A 26,472-nucleotide genomic window follows, 5' to 3' on the forward strand; every position below is an offset into this window, starting at 1 on the left:
GAAAGAAAAGATATATATTACACTCATTGAAGAAAGATTAATCTTAAAAGAACCACAAAGATTTTAAACTTAAAGTAATACATAGCACAAGCTAATTAATCTACAGGACTAATGAACAAGATTATTACAATCGCGATGTGCTGAAGAATTAAAAATGAGGAAACAAAAAGAAGTTGGGGGGGAAAAAAGGTCAATAATTGGAGTTGCAACTGCTGGCACTTCATTATTGGTGATATCCGCCATTGAAGTTTTTTTTGGTTTCACAAAATAGGACAAAGACCTGGGGAGGGATCAGAAACCACTTTATAAAATTCAAGATGGGGTTGTGGACAGCAGTATGGAATTGGAGTTGGAGGTTTGGGTGGTTCTTTTTTGTCCGCTTTCACTTCTTCAATTGTTTCTAAGCTTGCATGACAAAGCTTCTTTCTCAAGTTGGCTGTCAAGCATGCTGCATCAATATCTTCACCTTGTATCATCAGCTTGTCCTTTTCCGGGCCATGTAAAGCCACCGATGTCACTCCTGTTCCATTACAATTAACATCAGCAATCAACTAGAATAATTGATTTATGTTTTCAGTTGGTTGATTTCTCAATAATAATATCTAGATTTTGGGAGATTAATATTAAATATACCTTCTGCTACAGCAGCTATCTTTAAAGCCCTTGCTCGGCATTTACTGCAATGCATTGATATCTTGATAATTATCTTTTGCTGCATCAATTAAATCAAAACATCAAGTTTTAGCACATAAACTAAATTGGTCTAGCTAAAATTTTAGTTCAAAAGGGTAAAGTTTTATTTCTGAAGAACATTAGCATATAGGAAGAACATACTTTTTTCTACCCAAAATGTTCTAAGATTGTAATTTTCAATGAAACAAGTGTAGTAAGAAAATAAGTTGCTATATTATTGCAGCTTACCTTCATATTCTCTTGCACCAAAATGAATATCGCTTTAGACAATTAGGCTTTCAGTAGCTCACTGCAGAATATGTAGCAGCAAGCAGCCGTGGCTAGCTCTTTATATAATGTCTTCAGATCCAAGTTTGCAACTGATCAGTAATATAAAAAACATATATAATTAATGTCTTAATTTTTGCTTTAATGAAAGTTTAAGGGTCAAGTTAGTGGTGATCCACTTTTTACGGGTTCATAGGGAAGAGCTGTCCTATCTGACCAAGCCAAGAAAACCCTTTGTTGTTTAGCTTAATCATTAGTTAATGTCATTAATTATCTGTGAAACAGTCAATTATTATTGTAATGATCAGTTGTAGTAACAATGGAATTGAATATTCTAAAGTTTACAGATAAAACAAACTATGAGTGAAAATTCTTGCAAGCACATGCACGATTGGAATAACGTTAATTGGAGGGAGTGTCACCAAAGCTTAAATAACTTTGATCAAATCAATTATAATAGATCCATTTGCAATGGTTGGCTTTGACGCAATGGACCTTACATGATGGCTAACCTCATCAAAGATCAAACTTTTCTTATCTTTGCAATTTCACATTAATAATAAAATAAACTGGAAGTGTTCAAATTTGTATATAGCAATTAACATTATAAGCTCAATCAAAACACAAAAAGACAACTAAAAAGAAAATCGGCCAGGTTCTATATGTGACAACGTAAAGCAAAAAAAAAAAAAAGTTCTATCTAAGCTAATCATTTATTTGAAGGTTATATATTGATTAGTCTTTGAAAGCTATCTTGGAATTTTTTTTTTCCTTTGCTAATTTAGGTGGGACTTATTATTTTAGAGCTTATTAAAAGTATTATTAGAGATGTTTATAAATCAATAGCGGTGGATCGTGTTTAATTAACCTTTCAAAAAATTTATTCAAAAGAAAGGCTCAAAATTATAAAAAAAAATTTAAAATATTAAAAACTATTAAGATATCAATATTTTAGTATTTTAAATATATTCTTAAATGAAATCAGATTAAAAATTTTTTATTAATAATTTAATATGTTAAGGTGAGTTCGGACTCAAAAATCTCTATCTAAAGCCCGACCCAATCTAAATAGGTTTGCAGACAGAACTAGTCTTGTGGTGACTGTGGACTTGAGGTTGACAGGATCTTTTTACTATTGTGGTGACTGGTGTAAATTGTGTGCTTTTTATGGATGGTGGGCAGCAAAAAGAGGATTATGTCTTGGAATGTGTCGAGGCATTTCTGGGAATACTAACCAAATCCCAAAATGTCGAAATATTGCTTCATCAAGGAACAAAATTGGCGTCTTGTGATGTTAGGCTTGTTGATAGTATCTGGCCCTCTAAAAATTATGACTGGGTGTGCTGCCAAGCCGAAGGGAGATTGGGTGGTCTGCTTGCCATGTGGGATAGGATTTCTTCAACAAAGTGGGTGGAAATTGGGGTGTGGCTGGGGATCTCAACGCAGAGAATGTTCATCAGTTGGTTTGGACAAATAATGTTTTTACCTATGATAGTTTCAACTGAAGGAGTTGGTTTGCGGAGTTTCTTGGATTTACCTATTAATGATAAAAAGTTCATATGGTACGGATCAAGTACAAAGAGCTGTAGGGTTGATTGCTTCTTAGTTTCAGCAGAATGCTTATTCTCAAAAGGTGGAACAGGGATGCTTTTGGAGTGGAGGATGAGAGGATAACAAACTTGTAAGAAAGTGCCGAGGTGTTTGACAAAACTGGAGCCGCTAGAGAGCTCAACCAAGAGTAGAGTGCGCTGGAAAAGGCTGAAATCAATGGTGAAATGGCTCAAAGAATGGGAGAAAAATACAAGAACCAAGAACGGTGAAAGTTGCAGTGATCGGTTACTTTCGAAAACAGTTTGACTACGAAAATTAGAGGCGACCAGCGCTTGAGAATCTGGGTTTTCAAAGTCTACTGTGAAGGGACAAAAACACATGGTCCAAATTATTTTAATTCTACTTTGCTCAGAAAGTCTTGGGGGTGGATGAAAGATGAAATCATGGAGTTTGTTGTAGATTTTATGGACTGAGGGAGCTCGAGAATGGTTGATCCTCGACCTAATTGCTTTGTTGATGGTTCATTTATGTTTCAAGCTTTGTTGTAATGGAGCTTTTATGGAATTCACATTTTGTCTATCATTAGGCACAGGGATTTAAATAGCGGTTGTGGTCATGTTTTCAGTCGCGTAGCATTTGTTGCGTTTTCGGATATAACAGAGATAATTACGGTCACTACGGTCATCACGGTCGTGAATTTTTTTTTTTTTTGCACAGTTTATTATAAAATGTAATAATTATAATTATAAAAACTCTTATTCAATGATTTTAAAAATAGTTTATGACACTCTATGTTTTTTATTTTCTAAAAAAATTATTCACAATTTTATTTAGATTATAAAAAGCATTCATATTTGGTTTATCCATAAAATTTTTCTTGGCCAAGTTCATATTCAATATTAATTCTAGACAAATCAAATATTAACAAAACATAATATGTTAAATACCAAGCATTTAATTTAATAAAATTACAAACTTAAAAATATAATAATTTCAAATTCCATCAACTACAATTATTGATACATATTTCAAATTTACCACATGGTAGAATGACGAGGAGGATTAGATTCTCTATCTTCACTTTGAGAGCCAAGTTGACTCCATCTCCATCCCTGAGACCTTTGTTCTTGATACATTTGAGGTGGAGGATATATTTGAGGATGATACATTTGTGGTGGAGGGTACATTTGTGGTAACTGATACATTTGAGGTGGATGATATATTTGAGGAGGTGGAGGATACATTTGAGGTGGATAATAACCATATAGAGGTGGATAACCATGAGGAGGTTGAAAATTATGTTGTTTTGGTGGATAGTAATGTCTTTGAGTACTAGCAGATGATTCACTATACTCAAAGTTACTAGAATTTGGTCTCTCACCTGAAGATGAAGAACCTCTAGAAATTTCATAGTGGTGCTTCTTTGCTTTTCCTTTTGATCGAGCTGTACGTGCATTTTGACCCTCACTAGATTCAACAAATGGATTTCCTTCGTATTCTGCCATATTAATAAAAAGTCCACCAGTAGCAGCAAGCCCAAATTCTCCTCCAAGTGGGTTGTAAGGTCAATTTGCATCCATATTATCACCAAAATTCGCACCATCACCATCACCATCTCCATCACCATCATCATCTGGACTTAAACCACCACCATCATCACTCTGACTTGGTGTTGGACTTGAACTTGAATGAGACACATTCCTTTCTTGAGATTGACGTGATCGTTCAACATTCATTTCATTATCAGAATTATCTGCAGGCAACCAATCAGAGTTTTGACCATCTAATAGAGGATTTTCTTTCTCTTGCAGCCATTCTGTTAGTGGATCATCATCTTCAAAAATATGGTCAAGGCTAATAGGATTAAAACTATTATTTATTTCATCAATGCTCATTCTTTTTTGATGTCTCATCCTCAACCTCATGTTATAATAGGTATATACAAGTTTCTGGAGTTTTGCAAACTTCAATCTGTTTCTTGCTTTGGTGTGAATATAGCTAAATGTGCTCCAATTACGTTCACAATTTAATGCTGATGTTGTTTGACTAAGCACTTTGATTGCTAGTTTTTGTAATTCAGGAACACAAGTGCTATATATCATCCACCACTCAGCTGTATAAAATTATTTAAATTAAATTTCAATGGGCTATACAATTAAATAATATAAATAAATTATAATTATTTAACTTACTATTTACCTGGATTCATTTGCTTCCAAGCTCTTTGTGCTTGTGGACTACCAAATGTTTCATGCTTGTCTCGAAATAATAACAACTACATCGATTGAAAATACAATAATAAATGAATAAATAAAAAATAATTTAATTTTTAATACATAAAACAAATGTTAAAGTTATAAAATAGTATTAAATACTAACCTGATTAATCATTCTGATTTGAGTATCTATCGAAGGTTCTAATCTTTCAATAACTACTTTTATACCTTCTAATGTTTCTTTAAATACATTTGCAGAATGTTCCACTCTAAATTGAAATTGTGGATTTAGATAGTAACCTATAACAATATTATATTAAAGTAATAAAAAATAAATATATAAGCAATTTAAGTATAAAAAATAAACATATTTTTTAAATACCATCTATATTCTTGGTTTACTTACCAGCTGAATGCAAGTCAGAGTGCATGAAACTCCATCTATTGTCAATAATCTTTTCATATTCAGCAGAATAACGACAAGTTTGTTGAATTACTTGTTTAGCTCTATCCACAGCCTCGTAAATAAAGCCCATTGTTGGTTTTTCATCACCATCCACAAGGCGCAACACTTTTACCAAAGGCTCATAAACTTTTATTATATCACCTACTTTTTTCCAAAAATCTTTTCCCAAAATGATTTTTTTGACTTCATAAGCAGGTCCTGATTTTTGTTGTCCCCATTTTGAATCTTTAAATTCCTATATATTCATCAATAAATTTTTAGAGTAATATATTTTAAATTAATATTTTAAAATAATAATATTATAAAAAGATGCTAGATTTAAATAATTGTACTAATTACTAAGTACTAACCTTTGAATTGAACATCTCTCTCAAACTTTGCTTTTGCCTCATTATTTCTTCTAATTGTATGAAATGAGTGGCAAATTGGGTAAGAGCAGGACGAAGTATTTGCTTCCTTTGTGTATATTTCTTCATCAAATTAACAGTCCAAATATGATTGTATATAAAACAAGTCACTTTCTTTGCATCATCCAAAACCTTTGCTACATTTTTTTCCTCCCAATATCTTCAAGGCACAAGTCCAAACAATGAGCTGAACATGCTGTCCAATACAAATGTTTTCTCTTCTCCATTAGTCTTTTTCCTGCAGCCTTAAGTGCTGCCTCGTTATCAATGACTATTTGAATAACGTATTTTTCTCCAATTTCTTCCACAACTTCATCTAATAATATGTAGTAAAAGTTTGTATCTCTACTACGAACACTTGAGACATCTACAGATTTTCAAAAAATAGTCCTTTTTACTACAGTAAACAAGAAAATTAATGATATGCATTTGATTCAAACTATTGGTCTAACCATCACACATTAAAGTGACACCCAATTCATTCCAATAAGCTTTTAATCCATTAACCCATTCATGAACTTGTTGATACTCAGACTCTAAATATACATCTGAGACCTCATAAGGTGTTGGAAGTCTTACATGTTGGCCAACTTCTGCTGCCACAGAAATCAAATTATGCAACCATGGGGAATTTGCTAATTGAAAAGGAAGTCGATCATATATCAAAAATTTTGATACTGATTCACCCATTTTTCTTCTTAATGTCTTTAGAAATGAATCACTTACTTTTGGTTGTCTTGAACTTTTACTTCTAACCAATTCAGGAACAGCTCCCCTTAATGAAAATTCAGACTCATTTGGAGTTCTTGTTCTTTCTTCAAAATATTCAGCAACTGAACCATGAGAGCTTCGTCCTTCTTCATATATGTTACTCCAACCACTAGTTCTTTGTCTGAATTCTTGTCTTCTGTGCCACTCATGTTGTGATTGGATACTATCTCGCACGGCTTGTCTAGTAGCAATGTCTTCATCAATAAATCATTCATAATCATCTTCCCCTCTTAACTGTGATAAAAATTTATTTTTTCTTCTTTTGTTGTCAGCCTTTTTTTATTTGCTTTCTTGAAGGAGTTTCATCATACTTTCTCTTACTATACCTATTAATAATATAGTTTTAAAAAAAAGAGAAAATTAGTTGCACATGCTCATGTAATTTTATAATTTTTATTAAGAAATTAACAATAATATTTTCAAAGAAATTAAAAAAACATAACATACCAGTAACGTTGGGGCATGGTGCAACATTACTAGTTTTATGAGCAATGTGTTCTTTGAAACGTGTTATTCCTCCTTTTACAACTTTACCATAAAGTTTACATGAAACATTTCCTCTTGTATTTGGCATAGGTGTTCCAAAATGCCAACCTATATCATCACTTGGCATGCCCTCTACTCCTTTACTCGGGAACTCTTCACGTGGTGGCATACTTACTATTTTGTATAAAAACAAAATCAACTTATATTTAGAAATATTAATATTACTTATTACATCATTAAAAATTGATTTTACGCTAAATTTTTTAATTTTTAGTTTTTAATCTTAAGAATATTATTAAATAACTTAATCTTTTAGATGCACTAATTGATATTAATTTTTTTATCACAAATAACTTCAAATAATTATATAATAAATACAATCTTCAATAATTACACAAAAATAATAAGAATTAATCTAATATCAAAAGAATTGACAACAATATAAATATCAAAACAACAAAAAAAATTATTAAATTTCATATACAAAATTATAAATTAATATATAACACAATCAAAATATAATATTTAATTTTAATTAATTTTTTTCTAACTTATATAAAAAATTTATCAATAATTTTCATCTACAATCTCTATGTATATCATATTAAATTATTAATCTTTTATTTTTTTTAATTATAAATCTTCAATCCCTCTAATTAGATTTTATCTAAAAAAAATTTCAAAAATTAAAAGTTTTCAAACTTATATTTTAATAAAATTTTCAAACCTATATTTTTTATTTTTTAGTTTTTAATCTTAATAAGAGTAATAGATCATAAAATGCTAAATTTGTTAAGTAACTTAATTTTTTTGATACAATAATTGATATAAAATTTTTTTATCACAAACAACTTTTAATAATTATATAATAAACACAATCTTCAATAATTACACAAAATAACAAGAATTAATATAATATCAAAAGAAATGACAATAATATAAATATCAAAACAACAAAAAAAATTAAAATTCATATACAAAATTATAAATTAATATATAACACAATCAAAATATACTATTTAATTTTAATTATTTTTCATCTAACTTATACAAAAAAATTTATCAAAATTTTCATTTAAAATATCTATATATTATATTAATTATAAATTTTCAAAACCACTAATTAAATTTTATCTAAAAAATTTTCAAAAATTAATTATAAAATTAAATAAAAAAATTCAATCCCACCCTCCATACATCCTACCACACCCAATCCCTCCCCACCCCCATCAATCCCTCCCCACCTTCCCCCCCCCCCCAACATCCCCACACCCAATCCCTCCCTACCTTCCCCCCAACGCCCCACCACACCCAATCCTCCCCACCCCATCCAATCTCTCCATGTGCCTAATATATCAAATTGTTTAATTCTTTATAACAACCCGAGCCGAGACCCTTCTAGAAACATTCCATTCTTCTGTTCATCTTCTTCTTCGTCTTGCATTTTACTTTCTCTGGCTTTCCAGAAAATTTTTCTTTTGTTTTTTTTTTTCATCTCTCATTTTCTCTCACATCCCTTTATCACTATCACTTGTTGACTTACCTAGTATCTACAGATATCTCGTTCGTCTTTCAAACTCTCACAAGACACAACAGATCAATCATTTTACAGAAATTTTACAAAAAAAAAGGTAATTTAACTTTTTTTTCTTACCTTGTTTGATCTTGAATATTGATTGAAAACTTGAGGTTGATTTGAATTTGAATGCCAAAAATGCCGTTTGAATGGTTGAAACTTGAAACTCTGTTTTCTAGCTCGTTTTAAAATTTCTTTTGATAATAAAGATCTGAGATTGTGAGTTTTATTTTTTGATTTGGCTTTTACTTTTACTTTTGCAGGTTTGTTGTTTTATTTTGTAGGCGTAAAATTTTGTTTTTTTGTTAGAACTATTAAATCCGTGAGTAGAAAAATGGAATAGCGACAATAACGGTCCGTTATTGCCGCTATTGCCCGTTACGCCGTTATTTTACGGCCGTTACTCTCCGTTTTTGCTGTGAATGAATTTCTCAACCGTTTTTTATCTATTAACGGTGACGGAAGGCAATGCTACCGTAATTTTACGGCCGCTATTCCGCTATCAACCCGTTTTTTGAATCCCTGATTAGGCGGTTGTTAGTCTGTATAACAAGTGCCATGAGTCTCTGTTTCTTAGAGGGAGATGACATTTGGGATCGGAATCCATTTATTAATAAACTTGATTATTGGCTGAGAAAAAAAAGTTTTAATCATTACTATTGAAAATAAAATAAAATAAAATAATTACTTCTTTAATGTATATTTTTTGTCTTTTGTACGGTTTTCTTCTCAAAATACACATTGTCTCAAACTAATATTAGAACTAATTACATTAAGGTAGGTTGGAAGAGCAAAAGTACTTGTTGATGTAAATTTTTTAATTTATGGATTAAATTTTTTTCATTAATTTATCGACTAGCTATATTAATATAACTAACAAATGCTTAATGAAGAATTTAAGAAGATGAGAGTTGGATTATCTTAAATGGAGTGATCAACAGATGTAGTGTGAAAAGAAGAAATATGCATGGGCACTAATTAATTAGCTATGAAACGTGATTAATTTAGGTGAAATTTTATAAAATTTAAGGATTAAAAGTTGAACTTTCGCTGGATTCATTGTACAATGGAAGGTACATGTGCATCACGGTTCTCAAAGCTTTTAATTAATCTAAATTCCCTTTTATTTTTGTTAAAGTCTATGTTAAAAATTGAGTCAACTATTAAATCTTATTTAATTAGTTAATAATTGAGTCCTATATTAATAGTAACTTATATGGGTTTTAAGCCTTCGAGATCATCTATCAAGAATTTCAACACAATTCAAGTGTGGAGTTGTATAACTTGATCATATTTCTAATTAAGTTATTTTTTTTCAGTATTAAAAAAAAACAAAAAGATTAAAAAAGGTCTCGAATAAAAATTTAATAATCATTTAAATTTTTAATATTTTATTAAAATCAATTAATCTCTGAATTTTTTATTTAAAATCAATTGAATCCTTAAATATCTATTTTCACTCAATTGAACTTTTGAACATCTATTTCATCTCAATTGAGCTATATGGAAATTAATATTGATGGTTAATTAATTTTCATCGAATAAAGGCTCAATTGATGGAAATAAATATTTGATAGTTTAATTGAATGTAATAAAACATTAAAAGCTTGAATGATTAGTGAAATTTTATTCAAGTGTATTTTTTGACCCCTTAGCCAAAAACAACTATAATATAAAAATAAAACAAAAAGATTACAAGTATTAAACTTTTATCTTCAAACTTAAATATCACTTGTTAAAAGTGATTATATGAATTAATTAAATTAAACTTCGAGCGTATTTTGGTTTAACTAAATAAACAATGACTCAAAAGGACCTAAGATTATATTTTATGGCTATTACTATTTCCGATCATGAAATAATTAATCTCGTACATATGAAATTACTAGGTTAGTGCTGCACTAATTAAGAATATAGAAAGGTTAACATATTAGGTTGGCATGTAAATAAAATTATATATCCCATGTGATAAAACCCTCTCGTCGCAATGTTAAGTTCATTATGAGATATATAGAATTATAATGCAATAATGCAAGGTGGACTTAATAATTTTCGTTTATTGTCCGGTTTAACATTATTATTGATTAGGAAATTAGGTGACATTTGAAAAATTACTGCATTTTTTTTCTCTGTGAATCAGAGAAAAACATTTTCAAGAGTATTAGATGATTTCACCGTACTGGGTATGATAGAATATGAAAGATCTTACAACAATAAATAAAGAAGAAGAAAAAATTAAATATGGTTTTGTAAGGTGAACAATTCTAGCTGTGTGAATAGAGAAATATGAACAAAGATAATTAAAATTTAAAGACGTACTTACAATCTAAGAATAAAAAAAGAAATTGTAGATACGAAGATTTAAATCCAATTTATTAAATACCAACTGTTAAAAAGTTTCGAATTCAAAAGCTAAGCACACTTTCCTTTCTCTTTTCTAGCACTATTCTTTAAAAATTTAAGATCAGTGGTTAAGTCAACCTCTAGGGCAAAATTAAAAAAGAATCAAGTCAACCATTAATTAATTAAGAATGGAAGTAAAATGAAGTCTAAAAGCAGTCAGGAATTTCTACAATCACATTTTTGGAGCTGAGAAAAGATCATCATCATCATCATCTGAGTATTGGACTGATTCGTTCTTTTGCTCACTAGCTAGTTGACTTATGAGTAAATATTGGACTGCTTAGATTAAGATTTTTTCAACCTTTCCTATGACTCACTGATTCTGTCTCTATGCTTTTCTATAGTATGCGGAGGAATTTTAACAGCAGCGAGACAAAATGGTGAGCTGGAGCATCCATGAACGTGTGTTATCCTTCCATAGCTCTATATATAATTATATATTTGCCTCCTGTTTTCTAATAAATTCCTGGTATCAATTAATATATTCAATATAACCTGTCTCTTCCTCTCTCTAATCTCCATGTGCTGTGCTGACTTGTTTTGCAATTAACATCCTTATTTTTGTACTCCTATGCCATGAAGACCATGCTTCTTTTTTTTTTCTTTAATTCAGCCCACAGTTTTGACTCCTTCTGGCATCCTTCCAATGAGTGCATTCCTAGTACAATGAGGCATTATTGGTTTCTCTGAGCAGAAAATCATGTGTACTTCATGTCCACCTCAACATTTTAGGGTGGGGGTAGTCAAATTGTAGTTTGCATTATAGAGCAAATTCAACACTCAAAATTTTTTGCTTGATGCAGAAGAGATGAGGAACAATTTTACAAAGGTCTGAAAAAATTGCAAATACCCAATGCATTTGGTTTTAAGAGTATACTTGAAAGTTAGATGTTCCTTGCACTACAATCGCGATATGCTGAAGAATTACAAATGAGGAAACGATAAGAAGTTTGGGGAAAAAAGGTCAATAATTGGATTTGCAACTGCTAACACTTCATTATTGGTGATATCCGCCATTGGAGTCTTTTTTGGTTTCACAAAATGGTACAAAGACCTGGAGAGGGATCAGAAACCACGTTATAAATTTCAACCTGGGGTTGTGGACAGCAGTATGGAATGGGAGCTGGTGGTTTGGGTGGTTCTTTTTTGGCCTCTTTCACTTCCTCAATTGTTTCTATGATTGCATGACAAAGCTTCTTTCTCAAGGAGGTTGTCAAGCATGCTGCATCAATATCTTCACCTTGTATCATCAGCTTATCCTTATCTGGGCCGTGTAAAGCCACCGATGTCACTCCTGTTCCATTACAATTAACATCAATAATCAAAAAGAATAATTCATTTATGTTTTCGTTTAGTTGATTTCTCAATAATAATAATAATAATAACATCTAGATTTTGGAAGATTAATATTAAATATACCTTCTGCTACAGCAGCTATCTTTAAAGCCTTTGCTCGGCATTTACTGCAATGCATTGATATCTTGATAATTATCTTTTGCTGCACCAATTAAAGCAAAACATCATGTTTTAGCACATAAACTAAATAGGTCTAACAAAAACTAAAATTTTAGTTCAAAAGGGAAATCGTTCTCCAGAGAAATAAATCATGATGCAGCCATTAGCATATAGGAAGAACGTTCCTTTTTCTACCCAAAAATGTTCTAAGATTGTAACTTTCATTGAAACAATTGTACTAAGAAAATAAGTTGCTATAATATTATTGCAGCTTACCTTCATATTCTCTAGCACCAAAACGAAAATTGCTTTAGACAATTAGGCTTTCAACAGCTCACAGCAGAATATGTAGCAGCAAGCAGCCATGGCTAGCTCTTTATATAATGTCTTCAGATCCAAGGTTGCAACAGATCACTAGTATAAAAAAAAATATAATTAATTTCTTAATTTTTGTTTTAGTGAAAGTTTAAGGATCAAGTTAGCGGTGATCCACATTTTATGGGTTCATCATTAAGAGCTGTCATATCAGACCAAACCAAGAAAACCCCTTGTTGTTAGGCTTAATCATCAGTTAATGTCATTAATTTTCTGTGAAACATTCAATTATTATTGTAATGATCAGTTGTAGTAACAATGGAATTGAATATTCTGAAGTTTACAGATAAAACAAGCTGTGAGTGAAAATTCTTACAAGCACATGCATGATTGGGATAACATTAATTGGGAGGAGTGTCTGGTCAAGACCAAAGCTTAAATAACTTTGATCAAATCAATTATAATAGATCCATTTGCAGATTCAGCTACGGTGCTATATACAATTGAAAATAAAATGGTTTTGGAAATTTTATGGTTGGCTTTGACGCAATGGACCTTACATGATGGCTAACGTCATCAAAGGTCAAACGTTTCTTACCTTTGCAATTTCACATTAATAATAAAATAAACTGGAAGTGTTCAAAATTATATATAGCAAGTAACATTACGAGCTCAATCAAAACACAAAAGACAACAAAAATGAAAATCAGCCGGGTTCTATATGTAACTACCTAAAGTTAAAAAAAAAATTAAAAAAAAAAGTTCTATCTGTGCCAATCATTTACTTGAAGGTTATAGATTAATTAGTCTTTGAAAGCTAACAAGGAATTTTTTTTTTCCATTGCTAATATACGTAGGACTTAATCTTTTAAAGTGGATTAAAAACATTATTAGAGATGTTTATGTGTCAGATCAAGTTAGATTATGTCCGATTAATCTTCTAAAAGCTTTACCCGAGAGCCAAACCAACTCGTCAAACTCAAGAGATATCAAGAATCATCAAAAATATATATTAAAACATTAAAACTATTACAATATTAATATTTTAAATATGTTCTCAATTGAAATTAAATTAAAATTTTTTATTAATAATTTAATATCACAAGCTGAGCTTGGACTCAAAAATTCATGTTTAAGACCCAACCTGAATCTAAATAAGTTTGCGAGCCTAACAACTAGGTTAATCTGTGGAGAAATCTAATCATTACTATTGAAAAGAAAATATAATTGATTAATTACTTCTTTCATGTATATTTTTTCTGTATTTTGTACAGTTTTATTCTCAAAATACACATCGTCTCAAACTAATATTAGTACTAACTAAATTAAGATAGGTTAGAATTGCAAAAGTCTTGTTGATGTCAATTTTTTAATTTATGGACTAAAATTTTTTTATCAAGTAGCTATATTAATATATCTAATCTAACAAGTCCTTAATGAAGAATTTGAGAAGAAGAGATTTGGATTATCTTAAATGGAGTGATAATAACAGATGTAGTGTGAAAAGAGGAAATATGGGCACTAATTAATTACCTACAAAAAGTGATTAATTTAGGTGAAATTTTATAAAATTTAAGAATTAAAGTTGAACTTTCACTGGATTCATTGTACAATGGAAGGTACATATGCATCACAGTTCTCAAAGCTTTTAATTAATCTAAATTCCCTTTTGCTTTTGTCAAAGTCTATGTTAAAAAATTGAGTCAGCTATTATTCATTAAATCTTATTTAATTAATCAATAATTGAGTCCTATATTAATGGTATCTTATACGCGTTTTAAGCCTTCGAGATCATCTATCAAGATTTTCAACACCATTCAAGTGTGCAGTTGTATAATTTGATCATATTTTTATTATCTCAATTGAACTCTTGATTAGATGGAATTTGATGTTGATGGTTAACTAATTTTCATCTAATAAAAACTTAGTTGATAAAAATAGATATTTAAAGATTTAATTGCTTGTTATAAAAGGATAACAGTTTAGATGATTATTGAATTTTTATTCGAAAGTATTTTTTATCATTTAGCCAAAAAAAACTATAATATGAAACTATGAGAGAGATTGTAAATGTTAAATTTTGATCGTCAAACTCAAATATTACTTGTTAAAGATGATTAAATTAACCAATTAAATTAAATTTTAAATTTTAATCAAGTTTATTTTGGCTTAATTAATATAAACAACTACTCAAAAGGATCCTAGGATTTATATTTTATGGCTATTCCTATTTTTGAACATTAAATAATTATTTTTTTTCGTACTTATGAAATTACTAGGTTAGTGCTGTACTAATTAAGAATATAGTAAGGTCAACATATTAGGTTGGCATGCAAATACAATTCTATATCCCATGTGACAAAACCCTCTCGTCCCAATGTTAAGTTCGTTATGAGATATAAAGAATTACAATTGGATAATGCAAGGTGGACTTAGTAATTTTCGTTTATTGTCCGGTTTAACATTATTATTGATTAGAAAATTAGATGAAATTTGAAAAATTACTGCTTTTTTTTTTCTGTGAATCAAAGAAAAGCATTTGCAAGAGTCTTAGATGATTTCTCCGTACTGTATGTGAAGAGAAGAAAAAAAATTGTGAGGTGAACAATTCTAGTTGTGTGAATAGACAAATTAATATGAACAAACATAATTGAAATTTAAAAGCTCGGTTATAGTCTAAACATATAAGAAAGGGTTGCAGATACTGAAACTTGAATCCAATTTATTAAATGCCACTACCTCTTAAGAATTATTGCATGAATCAACTTATCACTAAGTTTTCCTAGAACTGTTCATTAAAAATTAAAGATAAGGGGTTAAGTCAAGCTCTAAAACAAAGTTAAAAAATAATCAAGTCAACCATTAATTAATTAAGAGTGGAAGGAAAATGAAGTCCAAGAAAGCAGTTAGGAATTTCTACAATCACATGTTTGGAGTTGACAAAAGATCATCATCTACCTGCAACTACTATAGGAGTGTGAATGAAGTTATTGATCCTCTGATACATTCCAATTTCCATGTGATGCAGCTGATCACGTTATTATACACACTTACAATATATATATGTTCTTTAAATTGTGGAGGCCATGCTTTTATTAATCAATGCATGCAGCTTACCTTTCCAAGTCTTTTGCCAAATCCTTCCAATGTATATATGCATTCTTGTAGAACAAGGTATTGGTTGTGCCTATGATCTGATAAAAAGGGGTTTCAGGGCTCTTGCTCTGGATGGACTCAACTAAATATTACTATTGATGTGGAAAATTTTAAACTTTTGCAGCTGATGATCTGATAAAAATCTTAATAAAAATTGAACTGATTCTCAATCTAAAAACATATTGTGGGTAAGGAAACTATAGTTAATACTCAAGATAAAAAAAAAAATGTAAAAATAGAAATCTGCAGGAGAATCAGAATCAAATGTTTTGAATTATTAAGATTTTAGGTGATGATACCATTGGATTCTGTTCTATAATCACAGAATAATGCAAGGGCTTGGATGGGGATTAGTGACCACTCTAACAAATTCCAGCTCAGGCTGTGGATACCAAACGATTGGAGTTATAGGTTTTGTGTCTTTCTTATCTCCATCTTTCTTCTTGTCTTCCACTTTTTTGTCTTTCACTTCTTCCACTGTCTCCAAGCTTGCATGAGAAAGCTTTTTTCTCAAGGAACTAGTCAAGCAGACTGCATCAACCCCATCTCCAACTATCATCAATTTATCTTTCTCCGGACCATGTAATTCAACTGATACCACACCTATGCCATCAATAAAAAAGAGACTGAAAACATTAGTTCTTTTGTTGAATTAATAGGTGATCTGTAAAACATATGTACCATCTGTTCCAGCAGCTATTTTCAGGGCCTTGGTTCGACATTTGTCACAGTGCATTGAGACCTTAATAACAATCTTTTGCTGCACCATCAAATGAAACAACATTTCTAGTGAAAGTGTGAAATAATTGTATGTCCAAAGAGTGAAGTAAAAGATTTTAATTTAGATACTAATATTGCAAAATTAAGGACAATGAAAGAAATGATTTTGAGATTCCAATTTTAGTATAAGAAGAAATTGAGTAGCTCACCTTCATATTCTCAAGCACCAGAAAATCGTTGCTTTGTTCTGATATAATTGCAAGAAGAAGCAGTGGCATGACTCATTATTTATAATGTTATCTGATGATGAAGTAAACCAACAGTCTAGCACATGAAATGAGGTTTAAATTTAATTAAGGAGAGAAAGCTTGGGATGCCCTTTAATTGTTCACCTAATAATTTTGGACACCACTTTAAAGGACATAAAACAACACTAGTTAAAATTTTGCAAAAAATATATAAATTTGAAATATATATGTGATTTTTTTTAAATATGTCAATACAAATCGTGATACAATAATTTTTATATATTACATATATTTATCACAAACAAATATAATAAAGATAAAAATGTTCAGACATATTTCATCTTCATAGACTTAGCCAACACCCTTTAACAATTAATCATACCTGTAAAAGTTAAAAATATCATTGAAATGAATTTAATATTTGGAAATGGTAAACTAATTCATTTTTATTCAAAATTTGACCTGCGATTACAAATTTTTCTAAGGTTAGTTAATTTGTTCGTAGTCTGCACGCATCATTAGTAGACTATCAACAGTTAAATTGCCTTCCAAAACATTTCCATTGAATGAAAAAGACGCATCATGAAATTCCAACAATCACATAATTTGAATAATTACTTTGTATGAATGATTAAATTAAATATTAGTAAAACTTTCTATTGGCGCAATAACTCTTGCGTGATAGATAACGTGATTAGTAACAATCTTTTTCTTGTTTTTACCTTTCTTCTTCAATTAATATGTACTAGCTTTGATTCCGTGGAATGCATGAGTGATGATTTTATTTTTAATTAGTCAATTAGAATGTTCGAATGATGATTTTATTTAATTCGTTAGTTAGGAATTCTTTGACACTTACTTTTCTTTGCTATGTATTTCCATCAATTCACATGTGTGTGCAAAATATTAGTCAAAAATCATTGAAATAAAATAAGTGATTAGCTGGCAGAAGTGGAATTCAACATTTGGACCGTAAACAAAAATACAAGTGACTCCACATCATTAAGAAATTCATAAATTTTATTTGAAATTTAAGATGTGAACATAAATGTGTATAGGTTAGTTTCTTAATAAGACTTTTACACATCACTAGCAGAAATTAAAAAAAAAAAAATAGTGAAATTGCCTTCCGACAAACATCCATTGAATCAAAATGACACTCCATGAAATTCCAACAATCATATAATTAATTTCGAAAACTCTACTTGATCAAACGAAAAATTACAATAATACGTACATTTATTATTGAATCAAATATTTAAATATAACAAATTAAATGTTTCCATACCTAACATTTTTTATGATTTATAATTGGTGGGAAATTGTCCCGATGCCTTGTTTTTTCATCCTTTTAAAAAATTACTTTTTCCCTACTGAAAAAGTAGTGGAAGGAATGAAAAGTAAACAACCAATGGAATTAGCTGGTAATCTTTATGGCTAGGAAGACCAAAGATATGGGCCTAGATTGGACTCAAAAGTTGGAAATTTGCAGGCCGTTTGTCCAATAGCAACTGCATCTGTAGCTACTGAAAGCTTTGGCCCAACAAACAACCAATAGCAACTCCACTTCCCTTTTGCTCTCTCAACAGAAGCGAAATAAGAATGTTGATGGCTGAATAATATAATATCCCACCAAATCCCCCTCCAAAATGGGGTACCATCTTCTCGAAAGGTCAATAGCTCTTGGCAACAAGCCGACAGTGCATCAACCATCCTTTTATTCTGCAAAAAAGAAAACCGTCCAAATGCTACATTCCACTGCAATTTTGGATTTTCTTTGCTACCCTTTTCTTCCTATCATGTACTTTTACCTCAACACATTGCCATCTAACACAGCCTTCTTGGACTTTCCATCTCAGCAGCCGATTCTACCTTTTCCTTCTACATCATTGAGAATCAATAAAAGGGCTTACATAAAATAGATTAACTATGTCAAAGTGTACCAATGTCCTATATATAGGAATATAGCAACATCAAACCACCTTATAGAGCATTCTCCCCAGTACCATTGACAAGCTCCAATTCATTTTGCTGATGGGAAGGCAGAGTGACCCAGTTGTTCATTCATCCATTGCCTTCTTGCAAGATAGGTTCAGAAAGTTGCAGAGAGTGAAAGAAATGAGGCAGGAGATAGAGGTTTTACGTCGGTTCTCTGAAGCAGAGCGGATCAATCCAGCCACACCTCACGAGGCATCCCAATCGTTTTTCCAATCTGAATTCATCCTTCAGCCTAGAGCTCCTCTCCAAGGATATCTCTACAGTGAATCTAGCATGCAGACCATGCATATCCAGCATCAAGTTATTGAGAATCCAATTTTGTCAAATTTACGACCGAGAGATACTGTCATGCATACATCTACCTCCAATGATTCAGATGTTGACACTTCACTTCATCTGTGAAAAATTGTACAATGTTAGTCTATCTCATATTTTTGTTTCTTTCTCCCATTTTTCAAGTCTTTACCTCTTCTTATGAAGCTGTAAGAAATTGGGAAGGGAAAAAAGGAGTGTTGAGGGGGAAAAGAGAAAAAACAAGTAGTGTAATATAGCTACAATCCATTGGGACTCTCTTTATCCTCTTTATAATCAGCAATTACATAGTCATCTGAGATGTCATCCTCTTGCCTCTTTTCAAATGTATCTTCATCATGGTTACCATTATTTGATTCTTCATCACTGCTCCATTTCCTCGTCATGATTTTTGGAATCATCGGAGTTATTGCTGTGGCATCTAGTAGTGCTTCTCCATTGTTTATCCGTTCAAATCGAACGGCACTAGCTTTTCGGGCATTTCCTGCTAATATCTGCACCAAAGACAAGTTTCCCATATTAATGTATTAGTGATATATCTAGTCAAGGTTTGGCCTCGTCTGGCCACTATGTTTGTCAGATTAATGAAATATTTGCAGAAAGATATATTAAAATTTGGAATCATAAGAAAACTCAGAGTCTGAGAAAGAAGAGCTTTCTTATGTAATAAACTAAGTTAGCCTTTGCAAAAGAAAATAAGAATGCAAGGAACACTTTCATTGTTAAAAGCAGCCGTCAATTGGCTGTCATGTGCATCAGTAGTAATTTGAAAAGCTAATGCCTGTTTTAGGACCGCTAAACAATTTAAAAGTAATTAATCATCATTAATTATTTTTTATTAAATACAATTGATCATTTAATTAAAATTTATTTTTTAATAAAATCTTAAAATAAATTAAAATTTATTAAAATAATAATTTTAAGATTTACGAAATAAAATCATGTTCAAAAGTACAGATACACATGAAAAAATATTAACACTTATAGTATCCGTTTGAAAATAATACTAATTAATTTTATATTATCCTTTAATTTTGATAAAAATGATCTTAATTTTGATGTTTAAAAATAATTTCTTTGATTTTCCTTATTTATTTATTTATTTATTATTATTATTTTACTTTATTTTGAGACAAGTAAATTAGAATCTTGTTATTGAAAAAATTCTTAAAATGTTTTAGTATGCTGATAATATTAAAAAATAATTTTCTTACTTAGATATTTTTTAAACATCGTTATTCAAAATACTTTAAAATCTTATTTTCAAAAGTTCATGTCTATTTTTCAAAAATTAAGTGACATGCATACAATGCAAATAATGAAATCATGGTGCACATATTTTATTTACTCTTTTTTTGTGAAAATTTTTTATTTTTTTTATTTTTTCATAAAAGAAAAAAAAATTTTATTATATTAAAAATTTTTTATAAACACTCCAACACGTTAGTTGTATTTAAAAAAAAAATTTATCTAAAGAATCCTTAGCGATTACTACTCAAATTATCTTAAAATTTCGTCATCAGATAAAAATTTTTTTATTTTTATGTTTAAAAAAGTTTGAAATTTTAAATTACCAAAAATTTAAATTTATTTTCATTAAAAATAAATATTTATCTTGGAAACATACATAAATAAAAGAAATAAACTAGAAAAATTAAAATGAGAATAAAGAAAAAATACAAAAAATTATAAATATATATCTAGACTGGTCAATGGCCTATTACGGTCTTAGGTGGTTCAGTTCGGTTCAATAATTTTTTAACGGTCTAAAGTGGTTTTCAGATGGTTCAGGCAACTTGGGATGGTTCGGTCACCGGTCTAATCAGGCCAGTTCAAGGCTGATTGACAATGGTTGGAACAGGTCAAAGGCAGTTTAAGCCGGTTTTGATCGGTCTGGCTCAAAGAAAATCCAAAAGTGGGTCGGACACGCAAATCCTGTGTTGGATTCGGGTTTGCATGCAAATCCCACTCCCTTAAAGCGATGTCATTTTACATTTTCTCTTTTTTTTTTTACGCTTATAAACATACAATTTTTTTTTTAATTTCATTTCAAGCCTTCTACTCTAAAAAAAAGTCAGGCTTTTCTCTTCAATAACAAAAATAGTCACCCTTTGAAATTGAAACCTAGGTTTTGACAATTTTTTGCCATCACTCGTCAATGTCAATTGGATCTAAAGAAATAGCCAGATCTACAGAGATACTAAGAATCCTCCATCCCAGATTCCATTGCCACTGCCATCTGGTTCATCAGTACTATCGAAAAGTCTCATGCTTACATTATTGTTATTGAGGGTTTTCTTATTTTGGACTACGAAGGCCCCGATCATGCTTTTGGTTTCCATTCCCATCATCATATTGATGATAAATCTCCTCGTGCTCTGCCATAAGAACTTGGAATCCGTATCATGGTGAAGATAAGGAAACGCTATGATTCTTACTCAAAAAACAGATCGAACGCATTTGAATAATTAGCTTGTCCAACCCGACAGCATTCATGAGTCACTCATTCAACTGTCCCTCGAAGACACCGTCGAGAAGTACCATGCATGGTAGCCTTCCATCCCATTTTTGTCTCAATCCTACCCAGAAAGATATAGCTCAACAAAAAAAGTGAACGCCCATACGCGAGCCTTATTTTATTAGTAAAGCAAAGTTTTGGCTTCCAAAAGACTAAAAAAAAAAAAAAGGGAGGGGGGGCTCTTGTCTTCCTTGTCACAATTCCGACCATGGTTTAAACCAAAATAGCCTAAAAAAGCTTAGATCTAAACCCCTAGCCGTCGATCTTCAAAGCTTAAATGATCTTCCTTTACCGCACCAAAAGCCTCCACTTCAATCTATGTCTTCTCGCAAGTCCTGACCTTTCTCCTTACCCAAAAATCCAACCTCAAAGCTCTTCAAAATACTCAAACCTAAAAATTTCTTCTTTTTTTTCTCTTATTTTTTTGTTGTTGCTATTTCTCAAAAAGGAATGTGTTGATTTTTTTTATAATTTTTTTTTGTTTTTTTTTTGGTGTGGTTTTGGTTGTTAGGCAGAATCTATGTTTCGGGTGAAGAGGAGGTAAATGGTGGGTTGAGCTTTGGGTCAGAGAGTGATGGATAGGGGATGATAATGTTGCCGACGGTGGTTCGGATTTTTTTTTTTGGCATATATTTTTTTCATCCAAATTGGCCTCCTTTGGGTTTTATCCCTCCTCCGTAGGTGTTCTTGAAACGCTCTATTTATAGTCTTGAAATATCCAAATCCCAAAAAATCTAAAATTTTGGTAGAAATTGGGGGTGGTCGCCGTCGTCGTTGTCAAAATTTTAAACTAGGGTGTTAGTTGTCAGGTGGCAATGCGGCTGTGTGGGCCCCAAAATCTTGGACTGCAGGTGGTATAGGTAGGCGGTGCATTTAATGCACCAAACAAAGACCATGAACAAGGAAAAGAGAATAGAAGAAAAAAAAATAACAAAATATAATAAATAAAAAAATAAAAAAGTTGAATAAAAAACAAAAAGGAAACAATTGGGCTCTCTTATGGATTATGGATCTTGATCCAAAGAGGTTGAATTTGAGTCCTAATATGGATTATGGGCTATAACCTTGAGACTTGGTTTCAATGAGACACAAAATTTTTCATTAAATAAAAAAATTGGGCTTCAGCCCACACCTTTGAATCGGATTTTAATTTAGGCAATCATATCCGATAAAATCGAAAGAATTTAAAATCAAATGGAAATCGAGTTTCATTTCAAATAATTCGAATAAAATTAAGTGCGTACAACATGATGTGTGCTTTATTGGTGTTCCCTTCCAATGGTTTTACTGAATTTCATCCCATGCTTAAACTTCTATGTAAGATATGTTTTATGAAAATGTTCTTCGCTTTCATCTTGATTTAGTCTGACAATATCTCAGAAAAATATCAATGTTTGAGTGATTTGGATAAAAAAAAAAAAAAAAGGAGATGGATCACTTAGCTTTCGCAATTAAGGTAGAAGAAACTGATTTATAGTGGACTGAACTGAATATTGCTGTTGAAGTGGAAAATTTTAAACTTTTGTGGCTGATGATCTGATAAAAATAGTAATAAAAACTGAACTTATTCTCAATCTAAAAACGTTTTGTGGGTAAGGAAACTATAATTACTACTCAAGATAAAATATAAAAATAGAAATCTACAGGAGAATCAGCATCAACGGAATCAAATCTGTTGAATTACTAAGACTTTAGGTGATGATACCATTGGATTCTATTCTATAATCACAGTATAGTGCAAGAGCATGAACAGGGATCAGTGAACACTTCAAAAATTTCTAGCTGACGTTGTGGACGGCAAACAATTGGAGTTGTAGGTTTCGGTTCTTTCGGGTCTTTCGGGTCTTTCTGGTCTTTCACTTCTTTCACTTCTTTCACTTCTTCCTTTTTTTCTTTCAATCCCAACCAGAAAGATACAGCTCAGCCAAAAAATAGTGAATGCCCCTACACGAGCCTAATTTTATTAGTAAGGTAAAGCTTTGGCTCCCTAAAGACTAAAAAAAGCAAAAAAAAAAAAAAAAAAGGGCTCTTGTCTTCCTTGTCACAATTCCAACCATGGTTTAAACCAAAATAGTCTCAAAAAGCCCAGATCTAAGCCCCAAGCCGTTGATCTTCAAAGCTTAAATGATCTTGCTTCACTACACTAAAAGTGTCCACTTCAAACTATGTCCTCCTCCAAGTCCTAACCTTCGTCTTACCCAAAAATTCAACCTCAAAGCTCCTCAAAATGCTCAAACCTAAAAATTTCTTTTTTTTTTTTTTTTTGTTGTTGCCATTTCTCAATAAGGAATGGGTTGATTTTTTTTTGTAATATTTTTGTTGTTTTTTTTTTTTTTTTTTGGGTTTGGTTGTTAGATAAAATTTAAGTTTCGGGTGGTAAGGAGATAAATTATGGGGCCGAGCTTTGGGTCAGTGGGTGATGGATAATGATGGCAAGGATTGAATTGGGTTAAATTTTTGTTCATTTTGAATTTGATTTTATTTTATATTTAAGATATTTAAATTTGATTTGATTTTATTTAATTTTTTAAAATTATTTTATATTTTAATTTGATTGATTCGATATCATATAAAATTATATTCGATTTGATTCAATTTAAAATTAATAAAATATTTTTTAATATAAAATATTATTTTAATATAAATATAAATATATAAAATATATAAATATAAAATTAAATAATTCATTAAAAAAAATTTTATAAATATATATCGGATAAAATTGGGGAGGGTTTACTTAAAATTCAATTTAAAATTTTTTTTTTGTTATCCAACTAAATTCAAAACTTAATTTAAAAAAAAAATTGATTCTATGCAGTCAGATTGAATCAAAACTTTTGGATTACGAGTAAGTTTGTCATCCCTAGTGATAGAAAGAGGATGATAATGTTGCCGAGGGTGATTTGAATTTTTTTTGGCACAATTTTTTTCATCCAAATTGGTCTCCTTTAGGTTCTGTCCCTCCTCCTTTGATGTTCTTGGAGGGCTATATTTATAGAGTCTTGAAAGATCTAAAACCCAAATATCTTAAATTTTAGTAAAAATTAAGGGTGACTGCCATCATCGGTGTTGAAATTGTAAACTGAGGTATTGGATGTCAGGTGGCGGTGCGGCTGTGTGGGCCGCCAAAAACTTGGACTGTAGGTGCTGTAGGTAGGCGGTGCATTTAATGCACCAAGCTTTCAGTTCAAACAAGGACCATGAATAGAAAAAAAAAAAAAGAAGAAAAGAAAATAACAAAAATATAATAAATAAATAAGTTAAATGAAAAACAAAAGGAAACAATTGGGCTTTCTTATGGATTATGGGCTAAAATTTTGGATCCTAATCCAAAGAGGTTGAATTTGAGTCGTAATATAGATTATGGGTTATAACTTTGAGATTTGGTTTCAATGACATACAAAATTTTCCATTAAATAAAAAAATTGGGCTTCAGCCCACACCTTTGAATCAGATTTTAATTCAGATAATCAAATCTGATAAACCGAATGAATTTAAAATCGAATGGGAATCGAGGTTTATTTCAAATAATCCAAATAAAATTAAGTATCTATAGCATAATGTGTGCTTTATTGGTGTTCCCTTCCTAATGGTTTTACTGAATGTCATCCTATGCTTAAACTTCTATGTAAGATATGTTTTATGAAAATTTTCTTCACTTTCATCTTGATTTAGTATGACAATATCTCGGAAAAATATCAATATTTGAGTGATTTGGATAAACAAAAGGAGATGGATCACCTCGCTTTTGCAATTAAGGTAGCAGAAACTGATTTACAGTGGACTGAACCGAATATTGCTGCTGATATGGAAAATTTTAAACTTTTGCGGCTGATGATCTGATATAAAAATTAATGAAAATTGAACTGATTCTCAATCTAAAAACGTTTTTGTGGGTAAGGAAACTATAATTAATACTCAAGATAAAATGTAAAAATAGAAATCTACAGGAGAATCAGCATCAACAGAATCAAATCTGTTGAATTACTAAGACTTTAGGTGATGATACCATTGGATTTTATTCTATAATCACAGTATAGTGCAAGAGTATGAACAGGGATCAGTGAACACTTCAACAATTTCTAGCTGACGTTGTGGACGGTAAACAATTGGAGTTGTAGGTTTCGGGTCTTTCTGGTCTTTCACTTCTTCCACTATCTCCAAGCTTGCATGGCAAAACTTTTTTCTCAAGGAACTAGTCAAGCAGGCTGCATCAACCCCATCTCCAATTATCATCAATTTATCTTTCTCCGGACCATGTAATTCAACTGATACCACACCTATGCCATCAAGGAAAAAGAGACTGAAAACATTAGTTCTTTTGTTGAATTAATAGGTGATCTGATAAAAACATATGTACCACATGTCCCAGCAGCTATTTTCAGGGCCTGGGTTCGACATTTGTCACAGTGCATTGGGACCTTGATAACAATCTTTTGCTACACCATCAAACGAAACGACATTTCTAGTGAAAGTGTGAAATAATTGTATGTCCAAAGAGTGAAGTAAAAGGTTTTAATTTAGATACTAATATTGCAAAATTAAGGACAATGAAAGAAATATTTTTGAGATTCCAATTTGAGTGTAAGAAGAAAATGAGTAGCTTACCTTCATATTCTCAAGCACCAGAAAATCGTTGCTTTGTTCTGATATAATTGCAAGAAGAAGCAGTGGCATGACACTTTATTTATAATGTTATCAGATTAAGTAAACCAGCAGTCTGGCACATGAAATGAGGTTTAAATTTAATTAAGGAGAGGGAGCTTAGGAGTTAAAATTTTTACAAAAAACATATAATTAACTTTGGGAAAAAAAGTGATTTTTGTTTATATATTGTAAACACCCAATTTGATCCAGGCCCGAATCAATTGGGCCTGGTCCAAATAGGTAAGTCTATTTTCTTTTTTTTTGTAT

General features: G+C 30.8%; 3 protein-coding genes and 1 pseudogene across 3 annotated transcripts; 1 reads left to right on the forward strand and 3 right to left on the reverse strand.

Annotated features, from left to right (window-relative positions):
* Positions 1–64: 64 nt before the first annotated feature.
* LOC111275515 (heavy metal-associated isoprenylated plant protein 47-like) lies at positions 65–718 on the reverse strand. Its single transcript, XM_022860861.2, has 2 exons — positions 634–718; positions 65–520 (listed from the first exon to the last, which is right to left on the reverse strand). Exons 1-2 carry the CDS (start codon positions 716–718, stop codon positions 261–263), a joined length of 345 nt encoding a protein of 114 aa, XP_022716596.2. The 3' UTR covers positions 65–260.
* Positions 719–11,584: 10,866 nt separating this feature from the next.
* Positions 11,585–12,573, reverse strand: LOC111276105 (heavy metal-associated isoprenylated plant protein 47 pseudogene; annotated as a pseudogene).
* Positions 12,574–15,424: 2,851 nt separating this feature from the next.
* LOC149511760 (heavy metal-associated isoprenylated plant protein 47-like) lies at positions 15,425–16,840 on the reverse strand. The gene is made up of 3 exons (XM_089754620.1): positions 16,692–16,840; positions 16,444–16,522; positions 15,425–16,365 (listed from the first exon to the last, which is right to left on the reverse strand). The coding sequence occupies exons 1-3, from the start codon at positions 16,758–16,760 to the stop codon at positions 16,082–16,084; spliced, it is 432 nt and encodes a 143-aa protein (XP_089610746.1). The 5' UTR covers positions 16,761–16,840; the 3' UTR covers positions 15,425–16,081.
* Positions 16,841–18,334: 1,494 nt separating this feature from the next.
* On the forward strand, positions 18,335–19,427 carry LOC149511761 (uncharacterized). The gene has a single exon (XM_089754750.1). The coding sequence runs from the start codon at positions 18,765–18,767 to the stop codon at positions 19,128–19,130; it is 366 nt and encodes a 121-aa protein (XP_089610876.1). The 5' UTR covers positions 18,335–18,764; the 3' UTR covers positions 19,131–19,427.
* The last annotated feature ends 7,045 nt before the right edge of the window (positions 19,428–26,472 follow it).

The sequence above is a fragment of the Durio zibethinus genome, chromosome 25, assembly GCF_047325235.1.
Source record: "Durio zibethinus cultivar Kanyao isolate XHJ-2024 chromosome 25, ASM4732523v1, whole genome shotgun sequence".
In the NCBI taxonomy this organism is placed as follows: Eukaryota; Viridiplantae; Streptophyta; class Magnoliopsida; order Malvales; family Malvaceae; genus Durio; species Durio zibethinus.

Excerpts from the sequence above, each read along its gene's own strand:
- LOC149511760 (XM_089754620.1), bottom strand. The coding sequence starts at position 16,760 with ATGCCACTGCTTCTTCTTGCAATTATATCAGAACAAAGCAACGATTTT. Across the intron at positions 16,523-16,691 it reads TGGTGCTTGAGAATATGAAG|CAAAAGATTGTTATTAAGGT; the intron begins GTGAGCTACTCA and ends TTGATGGTGCAG. Across the intron at positions 16,366-16,443 it reads AATAGCTGCTGGAACAGATG|GTGTGGTATCAGTTGAATTA; the intron begins GTACATATGTTT and ends TTGATGGCATAG.
- LOC149511761 (XM_089754750.1), top strand. The coding sequence starts at position 18,765 with ATGGGAAGGCAGAGTGACCCAGTTGTTCATTCATCCATTGCCTTCTTG.
- LOC111275515 (XM_022860861.2), bottom strand. The coding sequence starts at position 718 with ATGCAGCAAAAGATAATTATCAAGATATCAATGCATTGCAGTAAATGC. Across the intron at positions 521-633 it reads GATAGCTGCTGTAGCAGAAG|GAGTGACATCGGTGGCTTTA; the intron begins GTATATTTAATA and ends GTAATGGAACAG.